The sequence below is a fragment of the Amblyomma americanum genome, chromosome 1 (assembly GCF_052857255.1).
Source record: "Amblyomma americanum isolate KBUSLIRL-KWMA chromosome 1, ASM5285725v1, whole genome shotgun sequence".
Classification (NCBI taxonomy): Eukaryota; Metazoa; Arthropoda; class Arachnida; order Ixodida; family Ixodidae; genus Amblyomma; species Amblyomma americanum.
This window is the reverse complement of record NC_135497.1, coordinates 92575874-92590376: the sequence shown is the minus strand read 5'-3', so window position 1 is coordinate 92590376 and position 14503 is coordinate 92575874. Positions and strand designations below refer to the sequence as shown.

Genomic DNA, 14503 nt, shown 5'->3' with positions numbered 1-14503 from the left:
CTGACTCCTCTATTTCAGTAGCGCCTTCATAGCTTTCCTCTGAGATCAAAGTTTAGTCCAAGACCCCAGAATCCCAGCCTCTGTAAGGGGATGAGGAACCAAGCGGCAGAGCGTTACAGCCAGGAGGACACGTTCACGCTCAAACTGAGGGCTGTCGCAAAGTATGTGCCCAATCGTCTCATCGCACCCGTAGTTCTCACACGCTGGAGAGTCTGCCACTGCAATGAGATCGAAGTAGGCATTTGTAAATGTCGCTCCTAGCCACAGGCGACACAGCAGCCTAGAATCGCAGCAGTAGAGGCCAGACGGTATATTCATTTGAAGCAAGGGCAGCAAAAGGGTCTTAATGCCTGCCACCTTGTGCATGTAATGATTTGTGAAGACAGATTGGACACACCAGCTCAGCAAATCCCTGCAGCACAGTCAAGAGCTAAAGCCGTAGATTGTCCAGTCATAGATTTGAACCAGAGTGCCATTCGGCAGCCTGGCTTATGCAGCCTTTCTTTGGGTTACTTGCACCTATAGGTCCCAAAGGGCCTTGAAAGAGCTGGACAAATATGTCTAACTGAATGACTAGTTTATTATGCGCAAGAGCCGGGGAAGAGATTAGACACCTTGAGCATACCATGTACCGTTTTACCGTTACTGGAGTACCGGGAGCCTGCGCACTGTCAGTACGCATGTGCAGATCGCCTTGAAGGCACCAAATGGTGCCAGGTACCCAGCAGCTCCACGCACGCCTGCCACATCGAGACCAATCAGTATGTGCACACTGGCGATGGGCAAGCTCCCAGTGCTCTGGTAACATTAACATGACACATGGTATGCTAAAGTTGTCTATTGAAGCCATAGCTTTACTACACCATGTAAAGCCGATTTCGCCGTGCCTGGCACAGCCCTCTACTGCGCATGCACAGTGCAGCAGGTGCAAGAAATAGAAAAATCAGAGGGCACACACACACTCAATGATTAAAAAAAACAGTGTCCAAGCCGTGAATCGAACCAGGTCCTTTGGCTTTCGAGACGGGGATGCTTCTGCTCCGCCACGATGGCTCGACATTGAATAAAGGCGCGTCTAGTGAATGCACAGGTTTCTTAGAAATGTATCTTAGAGGTCTGTACTGAGGCATACGTGAGTAATTATGAGCGTGTAAAGTACAGATGTCGAATTAAGCGAGTACCATGCATTTCCAGTAAAATTCCTCCGTGCTTGCCGTGCAGTCGTAGCCCCACCCTGTTTCAGCCACTGAAACCCCCTTCACCCGGCGCTGGCCCGGAAGATGGCACGCTTATCTTCAAAGTCAGCGCCTTCCCTGAATGCTTATGTGCCATCTAAATCAGCGGGTGCTCGACCACGAGGGAACGCTATCGCGTTTCACTCTTAAGGCGGAGCTTAAGCATCTCCCAATTTTTATTCATTCAGCTCCTGTAATGCCACTCGGAATTAGAATAAATATGATAGGTGAGATGACATGTGCTTAGACTGACAATAGGACTGTGAACCTTTCCTATCTCAGCTTCCTTAGCCGTTTGATATTTGGTATAGTGTGATTTGATAGGTGAATGTAAATAGAGAAGAGCACAGATCCACTTTTCATGTTGCACATAACTTTTATTGCAGAAGTTAGACATCCTGCAGTAGCTTATGCAGTGAACGTGTACACGAATTGCATCAGATGTGAAAGCAACGCATCTCTGTGTTCTGATAGAACTGGCATCCAAGGTATTGCAGATTCAGTGACCCTGTATGTTGGCAAACAAATATTGTGCCAAAGTGCTCACACATAGGCTCAGTGTGCCCTTAAACTGTGCAGGGCCATGCATCAATGCATTTTGACTTGAAGAGCTTGTTCCATTTTGATTGCTTTTGGCCATTCATAAGCAACCTGTTTTTAACGAACAGTTTGATTTTTCTCGTGTGGAGTCTACGAACTGTGCAATAATAAACAACTGTATGGACTTTTAAGAAGTCAATTTTAGTGCTGCTTGGCTATAAAATTACTGCAGCCAGACACAACAAAAGCATGGCTCTAAATGCTCCGCTGACACCCTAATGATTGGTAGCCGCTGTTTCTTCATGAAGTGCATTCTCAAAACAAGGTTTTGTTCTCTATGGGCTTTCTTTCACAGTAATTACTCTGTAGCATAGCTATAGCAAAAAGAAAGATACCCGAAGACTTTAAAACATTTCTGTTAATCTTTGGTGCCACTTTCACTTGCACTCCCAGTGGCAGTAAAAGCATATCACTTCATGTTACATTTTTCTGGGCACTCAATCCAGCTCTGGCTTAAAGCCCAAGAGAAAAAAAAAAACAAAAAAAGGCTGATAAGGCAATGAATGACAACTATCAACAAAAAAAGGCTGATAAGGCAATGAATGACAACTATCAACAATGTTGCTAATTGGTGGATATACTTGTGGAAGCGTCAGCTGCTGTACACCTCTGAATGATGACTGGAATAGCTCAAACAAGAGACAATTGGGCATTTACAATATCATGCAAGTTGAGTGTCAGGTGAGTGAGCATTCCCATGGTGGTGTGTCAGGGAGTGTGCTGTTGTGCTCACACTGAGTTGCCTTTAATTACTTCACATGCACATACTCTCACCACCTGTTCCCCCTGTAGTGGCAGTGGTGGATCTAAAAAATGGAGCATCTGTGCATATGTGCCATGTAGCTTCTGTCATCAAATTTTAACTGTCTTGAAAACATCAAACTTCAACCAAGATAATTGTGGATTTTTTTTTAATGTTATTTCAGAAAACAATTTGAATCATCTGATGTTCACCTTGCTCATTCTATGCAAAGCATATTGCCTTCGTCCAGAAATTTCGCTACAAAGAATTTGTGACCACATTTTAGCTGTGCAGAACACCGCAGAAAAAGCACCAATTTGCAAAAATTACGTTCTCATGGGTATATGTTAACAAAACTGAGGTGTGAGTGTCCTTTCAGTGAATACCTGGGCTTTACCATATGTCATTTCCATTAAGTGCAGTAGCTAGTCAATAACTGTTTTAAATCACTACAGACAGCCGTACTTCCAATACAATGAGCTCCTGTGGGAGGGGTACGACCCAGGAAAATAGCTGCAACTCCCAATCTGATACATATATTTGAACGCAAGGTATGCCATGTTTATCTGCTAAGATGATTCAATAACTGTGGCAAGCTTCATGTCTTCCTGATAAAATGTAACTTTTCAACAGAGGTGTAAAAGCATTTCAAAATTAACCAGAAATTCTTTGTTCCGCACTGTCTGCAGCAGTTTTATTGCGCTTTCTGCAATGGGGAGGAAAAAGACGTGAAAGAAGTCTGAAGGATGTCAACAAGAGCATGCAGTGTCACTCCTGGTGGGAATGTGCAGTCCGTTATAGCACACTGTACAACTGTCTTAGATATGTTTACATGACACCCCTCATTCAACATGAACCAATATGCTTCACGCACTTAACGCTTCTCACAATGATCTGCATTGAATTAACTGAAAAGAAATCTTTCAAAATGTAGTACAGTGTATATGCCAGGAAAAATTCCTCTGAGCTCAGCCCACTAGCATACAGTGCAATTTGCCTAGAGTTTTAACCTCCTTCAAGGTTGCCACAAGCCTAAATAAGCGTAGCAAGTGGCAATAAAACGTGTTACTAGGCTCATTTGCACTAACATCCAGCCAAAATCTGATGAAGCATGCTAATAACAGCCATCGCTGTAAAGTCTGGTAGGTGCACAGTAGGCATCACTGCATGGAAGTATGATGTCATGTTGAAAACTAGGCAATAAGAGAAGGAGCGAAAGCACTATTTTGAAAAACACTGTAGTAGATGTTAATTTCACTGGTTGCAGAGGTTTTAATCCAGAGGTTGAAATCCAGCCACGTCTTGTGACCGTTCTGTGGGAACTACCGAATGAGCATATTGTCTTCTACAGGTAACAAACCACTCCAAGATCAGCCAGTGGCAACAGCAGACAGCTCCTAAGCAGTAAACTTTTAGATTCCCTAGTGAACTGATATCTTAAAGGGGTACAGACGCAAAATCTCGAACGCACACAAACAATATGATTTGTTTCACGGACGTAAGGAGATGCCTTCTTGAAAGTTTCAGTCACAGGCGTTGAGTGGAACATATGATTTTGAATGTTGTCCGAGGTGCCGCTCAGAATATCCACCCGCATCAAGTGACGTCGCGGTGCACTTGCCCCAGTTACTGTGACGTCACCGAACTTGCGGGTTTTTCACAGGAACAACCACAATCAATGTACTTTTTTCTGATGCATGGTGCCTAGGACAGGTTTTGAAAATTGTACTGTTATAAAAGAGCTGTGATTGGCTGACAGAGTGACTCAACAGAGTGCACTGACGTGGTTTTATGTTAATGTCATGCTTAAGGCGTAACTGACCATAGTCCCAAAGTTTTTTGGGTGCCACTTATAAATGCCAGCTATATAAGTAAGCTGCCTTTAGCACAACGTTGAAGTTCTGTTATGGAAATGTACTGTGGAGATTCTTCTTCCACAACAAACTTGGTAAAAAATTATTTCATGTCTAGCAACAGAGTTTGTGTGTACTTCCTCCATTGTGCAGAAACCTTCATGTCCTAGATGCAACTACGTGAACTTAACAGGTTTTTGGTTGTGGATGTACTAATATTTTGCTGATTATTAAAAATATTGAAGTTTTGAGATGAGTTCAGTCACTTCAGCTGAGGTCATTGTGTGCATGTTATTCATTCCACATTTGCACAAACTTGTAATGACCGAAGGCACTTGTAGAAAGGCACACTTGTAGGCACTGGTGAATTCAGGCTGAAATTCTGTTAATGGTCATCAAAACTTCAGCTTTGTTTATAATTTCACTGCATACATTCTGCCTCCAGAACATCGCTCAGAATGTTACGTGTGCCTGCAAGCCCAGTAAGAAAATTGAATAAAGCTCAGTGGTAACTAGCGACAGCATTTGAATCAGTGCACTGTAGATGAAACATCATGTCAGAGAAAGCTATTGTGTCATATAAGCTTGAGAAATCAATTTCTGAACAGGCCTGTTAAAGGAAAGCTGAAGAGTCAGTCTAATTTTAAAAGCCTAGGGAGTTCGGATGTATGGACCCTATAATCCATAAAAGTCGAATTCTTTTGTCCATTCCATTTCTAGAAGTGCCGACACTGCCGATTAAAATTGTGCTGATGCTCTGCCCTCCACTGCGCTTTGCACCCAACAGAAGCAGCAAGTAAAGAGCAAACATTTGCTGGCTGCTGTCACTGTTGAAGTTCCTCACTTCTATGTCACCGCTAGACCTGCCTGCTTCCATATATCTGCCACCCAGCTCAGGATAAGGTGCAACTGGCTCGATTTTTCCTGTTTCCGCACAAACCTTACTAAGGTGTGTACAAGAGTGCAAATGGAGCAAGCATGACTGAAATAGCGGGCTGGTCATGCCGGTGTTCTGTGCAGCATTCGACTGTACTAACACTAGCAGCCGCAACAATGTAGTGCTTCACTACTGCCTGGGAGAAAACTAGCAGTGCATTGGGCAGCTGTTGTGAGAAGGGGCACTTTCAAGCCCTAGAGAACAACAGCACTCACCTCGGATAGCTTCCATGAAAATGACTACCATCAGAGCTTGTCTACAGACCTTTCCATCGGGTACACGTTGCTGTCAAAGCATCTGCTTCTTGAACTGGTGCAAACAGATGCAGAGTACTTGTGCTACCACTTCCACTGTGCTTACACTAGGTTTACATGACAGTGCAGAGAGCAGTATGGCAATTCCCAGGGAGCGCATCTGGGAAAGGTCCATAATGCATGCACTGGAGTTGTCAATCTAGTCAGTTTGACTGATTCCGGGTGCAATATTAACCAGGCTTCACTTGCAAACTGTGCTTTTCACCACCAAGGGCAGCTTTCACTAATAGATGTATAAAAACTCTCAGTATGTGGCTGTTTTTGTATTTCCCCTCTATCCAGGATTGCACCTGCGAACTTGTGTGACATTATCTTTAATATTAGTTACTATTCTGTCATATGGTATAAAGGCCTAAAAGAAACATGTTTTTAAAGAAAACCAATATGTGACCAGCATCACTTCCTTGCTGCATTTCTTTGGTAGCCGAAACATTTTCTTACTTACAGGCGTTCTTGTTCTTGTTGCAAGACCATGTATGGCTGCTTTCCTGTGCGGAATTATTTCTAGCCTCCAATTCCATACAGAGGCATGCACACACACACCAGTCAACAACTTCTGACTGTTCGAAAATGTTTTCATTTTCATTTCAGCCAGTCTCGTGCCACTGTTTTCGCTTGCTTTTACTGTGGCATCTAGGAGCCTAGAGGCTTGAGCATACAAGGAATTCCAAGCATCTCCAGTCAACAAAAAGTTCACAATCAAAGAATTTGCTGTCAGGACAACCACAAATGCAACACAGCAGGGAGTGCGTGGTCTGCAAGTGCCGGGAGCACTGCCGCAGACACGAACACTGATGTCATGGTAGTCATGACCATTCACAGACAGCAGCCAGAGATTGTGTGTGGGGTAGGGTGGCGATCTCACATTTTTCAATAATCAAGTCGTTTGGGTGCAGTTCTGCTCAGCATGTGCATGACATTCATGTTAAGGAGCAAGAAACATATCAAACTACAATTTCAACTCAATTTTTCAGAAAAGCACTTGGGCTTTCCTTTAATCATGTTTTATGCTGCAGTGAGAACCTAGTCCTGCAAGTAGCTACCACCATAAGTTTTAAGGAGGTAACGCTCATATTTTTGTTGGATAGTCAGCGCAGTACATAATCTATCCATTGTGAATCCATTTTGAATACTTTTACATGCTTTAATGAAATGCCTCAAAATATATCTGTCCCGTTATTTTAGTATACTGGGGAATGGAGTGCATTCACAGCATAAGCAAAAAAACAAAATGCTTAAATATTCAGCTGCACATGAAAAAGAATTTCTCAGTGTGGCAAAATCCAACTGGGGGCCACAGGACTAGAACGCATCAGTGTCATGCACTGTGGTTAGCTCTTGGCCCCCACTGTGAGTGTACGAAGGCTTATTTCAGCTTTTGTCATACAGAAACCAAGGGCAGCAAACAAAACAAAAGAGCACTTCACAGTGGCCACTTGACAGCCATCTTGTGATCACTTGCCAGTGTGAGCACAAGTCCTGATTGACAGTTTAAGGATGTTTCCGGTGGTCATGGTTGTGTGCTATGTTTGTTCTTGCACACATCAATATCTTAAAACATGAGTTTCTAAATATTACCTAGAGGGAAAGCTGGCGCCACTGTCTATGCAAGTTTCTTAAAGGGCACTTCATCCACCATGGGAATGCCGGGAAGACAGCGTATCATACTTGGCTTGGTCCTAAAGCATAACTACGACTGCAGAAATACAAATTTTTTGCAAATTATATGTTACAAGGAAGTGTTGTTCTACAGTCAGTATGTCATGTAATAAAATATGCTTACTGTTCATTGCAATAAATTAGCAGAAAAGCAGATAGGCGTAAACGAGCATTGAATTTGCCCATGGCAAGAGAGGTTCATGCCGCCAAATATAGCTAACCGTGGAAAATATTTTGTAGCGAGAGCTACACTGGGCTACCAGTCGAGCATTTCGCGGAAAATGGGAGAGGCCAGTTGTGCGCATGCGCCAACCGAAGAGGAGCAAAGTGTGGCTTGCGCTTCGCCGTCGCCGCGGCCGCGCGCCCGCTCCACCGTCAAAGCCGAACGTGACGTCACGCGGATGAGCAGTTGTGCGCATGCGCCGATACCATGATAACCAGAGAGACCCCACAGCTGCGCCGCATTCTTCTTCGCCGCCTTGCCGCACACCGCTCTATCCCCCGAACCCCGCGTCGCATGCGCAGGATTGCGTATAAAAGGCGGAGATGTAGTGGGCGTCTGTATCACGTTTGACATGCCTGCAGAGAAGGAGAGTCCAGCCGCTGCTAAACGGCGGTATAGACAAGAGAAGATTAACTGTTCCAATCCTGAGATTGTCACCTGACAGTTGGCTTGAACCAAATAAGAATGCTGGAGTCTGTGTGTACATGAAACAAGGTATCACCGCTGTCAGACATCTCCCTTCGGTCGCAGTGAATAGTGGTGAAGCCTGCTGTGTTCGGCTTCTGGAAAGCACCATTATCATCCAAGGAGTCTACGTGGCACTGGGAACATCTGTCAAGCAGACGATTGATGTGACTGCCACGTGTATACCAGCCTATGGCACGGTTTCACAGTTGTGTGTGACTTTGGGTGATTTTAACAGGAAACGGGACTCTCTTAGTCAGTGTATGAAAAGTTTGACTTTAACTTAGCTTCGGACCCTCACGTCCAGACTGCACAATGGGGAACTACTACAGAGCTTGTATACTAAAGAGGATCTACCAAATCGAAATACTATATCGACAAAATTGAGACCGCTGCGTGCTACTTCACAGATCATCGGGCAGTCTTCGTCTCTGTCAAGCAAAATGAATAAAAGATGTGTATACCCAATGTCTCTCATTGCTAAACATACAATGACCACAACAAGCTCAGCCAAGGAAACGTACCTCTCGCTATGTATATCCTGGCATAACCGAGCTAAGCCACTGGCAATTTTTTTGTGCTACAGATGCACTTTTCAGAGCAAATATTCTTTAAAAGAATTGTTAGCACTTAAAATATTACGCTATAGAAGCTTCTGTTTTTGCATTGTGAAGAACAAACGTTTCATTGGTGTAGTCTGCTATTGTGGGTTCACGCCCTATGCCCGTGCATAGGCTATGGTTCGTGTCATGAGAAACTTGCCTGAGCACTCTCTTTTCTTTGAAAAACTAGTTTGCACACACTAAATGCTCGCTCTTGCCATGTCCTGCCGCTGCGCTTACAGATTTTGCCAAGAAGAACATGAATTAGGAAGCGGAAACCTGCCCTACCCATAAGTGATGGCCATGTTCATGCTGACAAGTACAACATGCGGATATTTGCGTGAATTAATTCATGAAGTAGAAGTCGTTCCTACATGAAATGCACGGCCACCGCCAGACCTTGAAATGAAGGATATGCAATCCTCGACGAATAGGCGGTTATAAGTTGCGCTTGTTGAAGTACTTTGAGCTTTTAAAAGATAAGTGTCTCCAAGACTCCTGTGAGAAATGTGCAGAGTGGTCACAGCAGCAGACTGCCGAGTTATTAATTCGCAAACAACTTTGTTTCCTTCTTTTACCTTTCAATGCACCGGTAGGTAGCACAGGCTTCAGCTGGACAAAGTCAGCTGGCTGCAGAAATGGCTCCAAGGAATAGGGCTAACAAACTTCAGCCTTAGCAGGCACCCAACATTGTGCTCAGCTCACTTCGAGCGCCTTCGGATCTCAAATGAATTACGTACATAGCTGGTTAACCACACCACCACAAAGCGCACAAAACATCAGTGAACAATGTAAAATGAAACTGAACAACCAAAAAAATTTAATGCGTTTCACAGCCAACAAGCCACCAGAAGTCAATTTGAAACCGCCGTCTTCCTGGCATGCCTCAGGCGTCCATGGTGGATGAAGTGCAGAGCTGCCAGATTTCCCCCTAGTGAACAGTAAAAAACTCGGGAACTACACTGACCAAAAAGTTTTCTGAGCACTTGAATCAACTGAAAATTTGATGTTTCGTTTAAATTAGTGGTCACCACCAACACACTCGCAAAGTCTTTCCAGAAGGACTTTTTCAGTCTTCCTCGTCTCCACCAAAAACTTAGAAAGCACTGCAGAGACTGCACTGGAGAAATGCAAAAGCATTAGTGTTTGCCGCGACGTTGGTGGCTCCTAGTAGACTTTGGTAGCTGTTGTCCATATGATGTCATATGGAATGTTGTACAACTCTTTGAAAACTTGCATATCATTCTACTTCTCAGACACCGGCACTCAGGGTGTCGTAGCGGGTTTAAACTAACTGTGTTTATTCGAGACTACATCGCAGCCACCGCGACATGCGTCTTATCAGCGTCTGTCAAGTTGGTTGTAATTGGTTGTAAGCATGATGTCATCAGATGTATGGGATTAATTAGCCCAATTAGTCAACATCATCAATTGGTATTATTAGTGTTGTTATTACCATTAATTATGGTCAATGATTGATGACTCTAACTAAATATTGTTTAATCACTGACTTTATATACTTCACCACACCACTCTTGCTTCCACATTTTGCGGAAAGTTCCGGTACCGAATATAGCCTAGTAATGCTTTCACATTTATAATGCATGATAGTCGGAACACAAAAGCACAGCTATCTGCACTGATAAGTAAAGCAGTAGCCATGCGACTTTAGCAAGACACCATTAGCACTAAACTTCACACTTTTGTAGTCATCCTCAAGCTGATAAACTTTAATGTGGCTTCACATCCATCCATGCGAGCATCTAAGCTTTCCAATCAAAATCAAGAGGTTGACACCAACAATTGCTCACTATGGGGCTGAATTATGCAAATACAAGCATGATAACAACTAAAGGTCAGCTTCCCAACTGTGGATATTATGCCCACAGTTTCAAAAAGTGGTATATTGCTTTTCACAATTTCTAGCTGGCATGCTTCTAACTAAATTTTCTTACTGGAACAGCCCAGACAAAACAAGAATTGGTTCTTAGCTTCTAAAGTTTACTAGAATCCAGGTTTTGCCACAGTCTCAACAAAGCATGTGCATAAACGCAACTGAAACAATAGGACTATTTTTCTCGGCTCATTGCTCACTCTGTGATCACGTGGCATTTTGAAAATAATGTATGTAGGCACTTTTTCAGGGTTCATAATGACACGTACTAAATCAGTAAACATGTAATGCATGCACAGGAGCAAAAAGCATATGCAAGTAGAACCTGTATTTAGTGATTGAATATGGAAGCAATAATATGTTATTTTTCTAGCCACAAATCACAATATCTGGTAACATTTCATCTTAACCTTCACTAGCACAGTTGTCGATCATGCGAGTTCCTGTTCTTGAGCGTTGCCATGCCCACACTATGCAGGGCCAAGTATGAAGTCAAGAGGATTTCTTGAACATTCATGCCAAGCAACTCATAGCCACCTGAGCGTGGCGACCTGTGCCACATGGTCAGATGGGAAGTGTACACTGGGCAGCCCCTCCTCCTGGGTCACCTGCTGATGAAGCGGCGTGGGAACCACACTTTCTCGTACCAGCTGCATGTAGTCGTAGAAGATGTAGTCTAGGCAGCCCTGGAAGCCCTTGGTGTAGTTGGTGTATGCAGGTGTACCACACGCACTTGCAAGAGGAATGTGCTGCACTGCCTCCAGGCCAACCACAGCTTCTTCTTCATCTGCAGCAGTGTGCAATTTTGTTACAGACTGTGTGGTCGAGAAATGTGGCCTACAAATGTAACTGATTTGAGAAAAAAAAAACAGCAGAAAAGCACATTTCACTATAACCCAATTGCCTGCCATGGCAAAGTTGTAAAAACGATCACCATTATGAATGTAGCTCAACTAAGCATGTGCTAATGGCTGAAAGTTGCACTGACACTGCCTGGCCCCCTTAGAATGTGGAAGTAGTCTAGATTGCATGCTGGTGGAGTAGTGTGCCAAGCCCATGAAGCATGAAAAATCCCTAGCATTGTGCTCGTCAGCTTTAAGGGGGAATGCAGGTGTTGCAGGCGAGTTTTTTTTTTGTTTTTTTTTGTGTAGAGCAATCAAATTTGGCACGCTAATTGTAACGTCCACTGAATGCTTAAATACAACATTTCACTGAAATATCCCAGGTCGTTTTTACAGTATACATTTTTTATGTGCTTCATTGCTATACCAAACTTGCAGAAAACCTGGCGTGGCAACAATATGTACACACGGTAGGAATCTGCAGTCTCTCAAGTTTTACCCGAAGGAGTGGTTGATGCAATGACATTCTCCAAATATTTTCAGCAGCCTGATATTTTTCTACACAGAATTTTATATCCATGCTTGCATAATGCACTCATTATCGTCGTGACAAATTAGTGACAGATTAAAAATGAGAAATTAATTCAAAAATACAGGAACGTCACTGCATAAAGAATTTATCAAGAAAACAGTGGAAAAAACTGCATGAAACTCCGTGAAGCCACTGTGGTACTACTCTTTCTTCAAGTAGGGCAGTCGGGTCAAAAAACACTTTTGAGAAAACGCATTTTCACGGAGATTTCAGCCAGTTTTTTTGCTACCTACAGTCACGAAAACACTTTTTAAAGTCACTTCTGGGCTGTTTTGGGGGGAAATTACCCAAGGTATATTTCGAAAGTTTATAGAGATACAAAATCTGGTGTTTTCTAAAATTCAATTTTTTTCTAGGTTTTTTGTTTGAAACGTGCATCCCCCTTAAAAGGTGAACAACAAACATGTCATGGTCGTATACCTTAGCCATGCAAAGGCATATTGCCGGGAGCGCCATGGCTGGAGGGGCCGCATGTAGAATACACAGGCACAGTGAAGACAGCTCGCAAGCAAACCACTGATGCAGAAAGAACACTAACACCCGCATGCACACACAAGAAGAAGAAATATGAGCTGAGATATATGTATGGTGCTATTTTCCTAGTCAAAACCAGGTATAAATCAGGTTATTCAGGAAATTTTTCGAGAATTCAGGGAGGTTTTTCTCGGGTTATTTTCCACAGCTGAAATAATTGTATCTGCGCGTGCTTTGCTATGAAGCATAAAATAATTGTATCTGCGCGTGCTTTGCTATGAAGCATAAAATTCCCAAATTTTGCCTATTATTCCCATGCACAATGTGTAAGTGGCAAGTTGCATAAACACTGTTCACCTGACGAGATTTCTCATTTACTTGAACAATTTTGCTGCAATCACCATGAACAGAATTTCTGGTCTGTGCTAGACTTCTCTGCATTTCTGCGTACCATGTGAAATCGTACTTTTAGCATCACAGTTGTCATTTTAAACGCACAACAGCATTGGAGCATCTCACCATCAGCATCATTAGCGCTCGATAAAATGATGCTAATAAATCATCACATCTACCTGCGTTCAGCCAACGAGCTTTTAACACACATTTTTTTAACTTACCCGAAGTGGAACCCATCCCATGGATAAGAATCATAACAAGAAATTTTAAGTTATCAATAAATAATTGAATGTGCCGTTTTAGAATAAGCTCAATATATCTGCTAGTTTTTGTGCCATGCCTGAAATCAGGTTTAACTCATTTTACAAAATCTGTTTGGGGTGCAAAAACTGGGTAAAACTGGGTTTTGTCCAAAAACAAAGGGCCCGAAGTATATGTATAATCCTTCATTTTTGGGTACTTTATTTTTCAGTATTTAAGGAGTAAAACTCTGGTATTATTTCTGTGTTTGAAAAATCATGTAGAAATTGAGAATGTCTAGGAAATGTCACATAAATAATCTACTTTTGGGAAAGTTGTTCAGGGTGCAGAAATCTGGAGGAATGGGGCTTTACCTAAAAACGAAGGGCCTGGGGTATATGTGGATGGCAGCTACCTGCCCTAGCTCTGGCTTTGGAAGCTTCCAGCCACCGTTTCTGCGCCTTTCACGCACGTGTTACTGGGAGATGCTTCAGGTGCATTGCCACTCCAGACATTCATACTGCAACAGTCTCCTAGCTGGTATGTACAGCCTTTGTTAAAAGTTTAGAGCCAAGGTGGGTTTGCTTCTAATACCCCTGTCACACGGGACTTCTTCTCGGCCTTTGCCGTAAAGTTGTCTTATTGCACTAAAGGACGAAAACCGAAAAGGAGCAGCGACGCTGCTACACGGAAAATCCAAAGGAGCTAGAACGCGGCCTCCGTGAATGCCAAAAGTCATCGCTGTGTGTGAAGCGGCGCAAGTAACATTATGAAATTAAAGCAGACGGTAGCACTTCAGCTAAGAGTGCTTTCGTTTATGTTGGAAAAAGTAGCTATCAAGATAATAAACGAGCGTTCTGACGGTGAGAAACGGATTTTTTGAAACAAAGTTTCTTTTTTTTTTCATCGTTCTCGGTCCGACCACGGTAGGCGCACTTTTCCGTTCGGCTCCTCGTCGTGTTCGAGAAGCGTGCTTTGTTGCTTGTGTCTGTGTGCACACAAGCAAACTCAAAACACGCACACAACAAAGAACAAACGAGAAAAAAAAAACAGCAAAGCGAGATGCGCAAGCACGTGTGTGTCGATGCGGCTGCTGAAAAGCGTTCAAGTCCTTTCTTAGCAGTGTGGATGTCTTTAGTCATAGCCTCCTCTACGGTTAGGTGCACTGTAACGCAAAATTAACCATTAAATAAGGTAAATTAGATATTTTTTTACGGTTTCAAAACTAAAAATTGCGTCAATTTTTTATTCTTTGAGCTCGCTAGCTGGCGCTGCCATCTGGGTTGCTCCTTTAAGCAACTTTAAGGCCGCTGACGGCCGCCTTTATTGCTACGGACCTTTATCGCAAAGGTCTCGACGCTTTGCTGTGTAGATGCGAGGCACGCGCCTTTGGGGCAAAGGACCTTAATTTCTAAGGCCTTACAAGTGCCCGTGT

General features: G+C 43.2%; 1 protein-coding gene across 3 annotated transcripts in view; it reads right to left on the bottom strand.

Annotated features, from left to right (window-relative positions):
* Positions 1 to 1591: 1591 nt before the first annotated feature.
* LOC144113234 (2',5'-phosphodiesterase 12) overlaps positions 1592 to 14503 on the bottom strand; it is a 41256-nt gene continuing 28344 nt past the window's right edge. The window contains exons 8-9 of one of the 3 annotated variants that reach the window (XR_013310715.1): positions 2386 to 11311; positions 1592 to 2345 (exon numbers count right to left, since the gene is read on the bottom strand). Coding sequence is in view for 1 of the 3 variants with exons in the window: in XM_077646208.1 (XP_077502334.1) it covers positions 11052 to 11311 (260 nt within the window). In the remaining 2 variants the exon portion in view is untranslated. Of the gene's footprint in view, positions 11312 to 14503 lie in introns of all 3 variants that reach the window. The other 2 variants (XR_013310714.1, XM_077646208.1) reach the window with 2 other exon arrangements.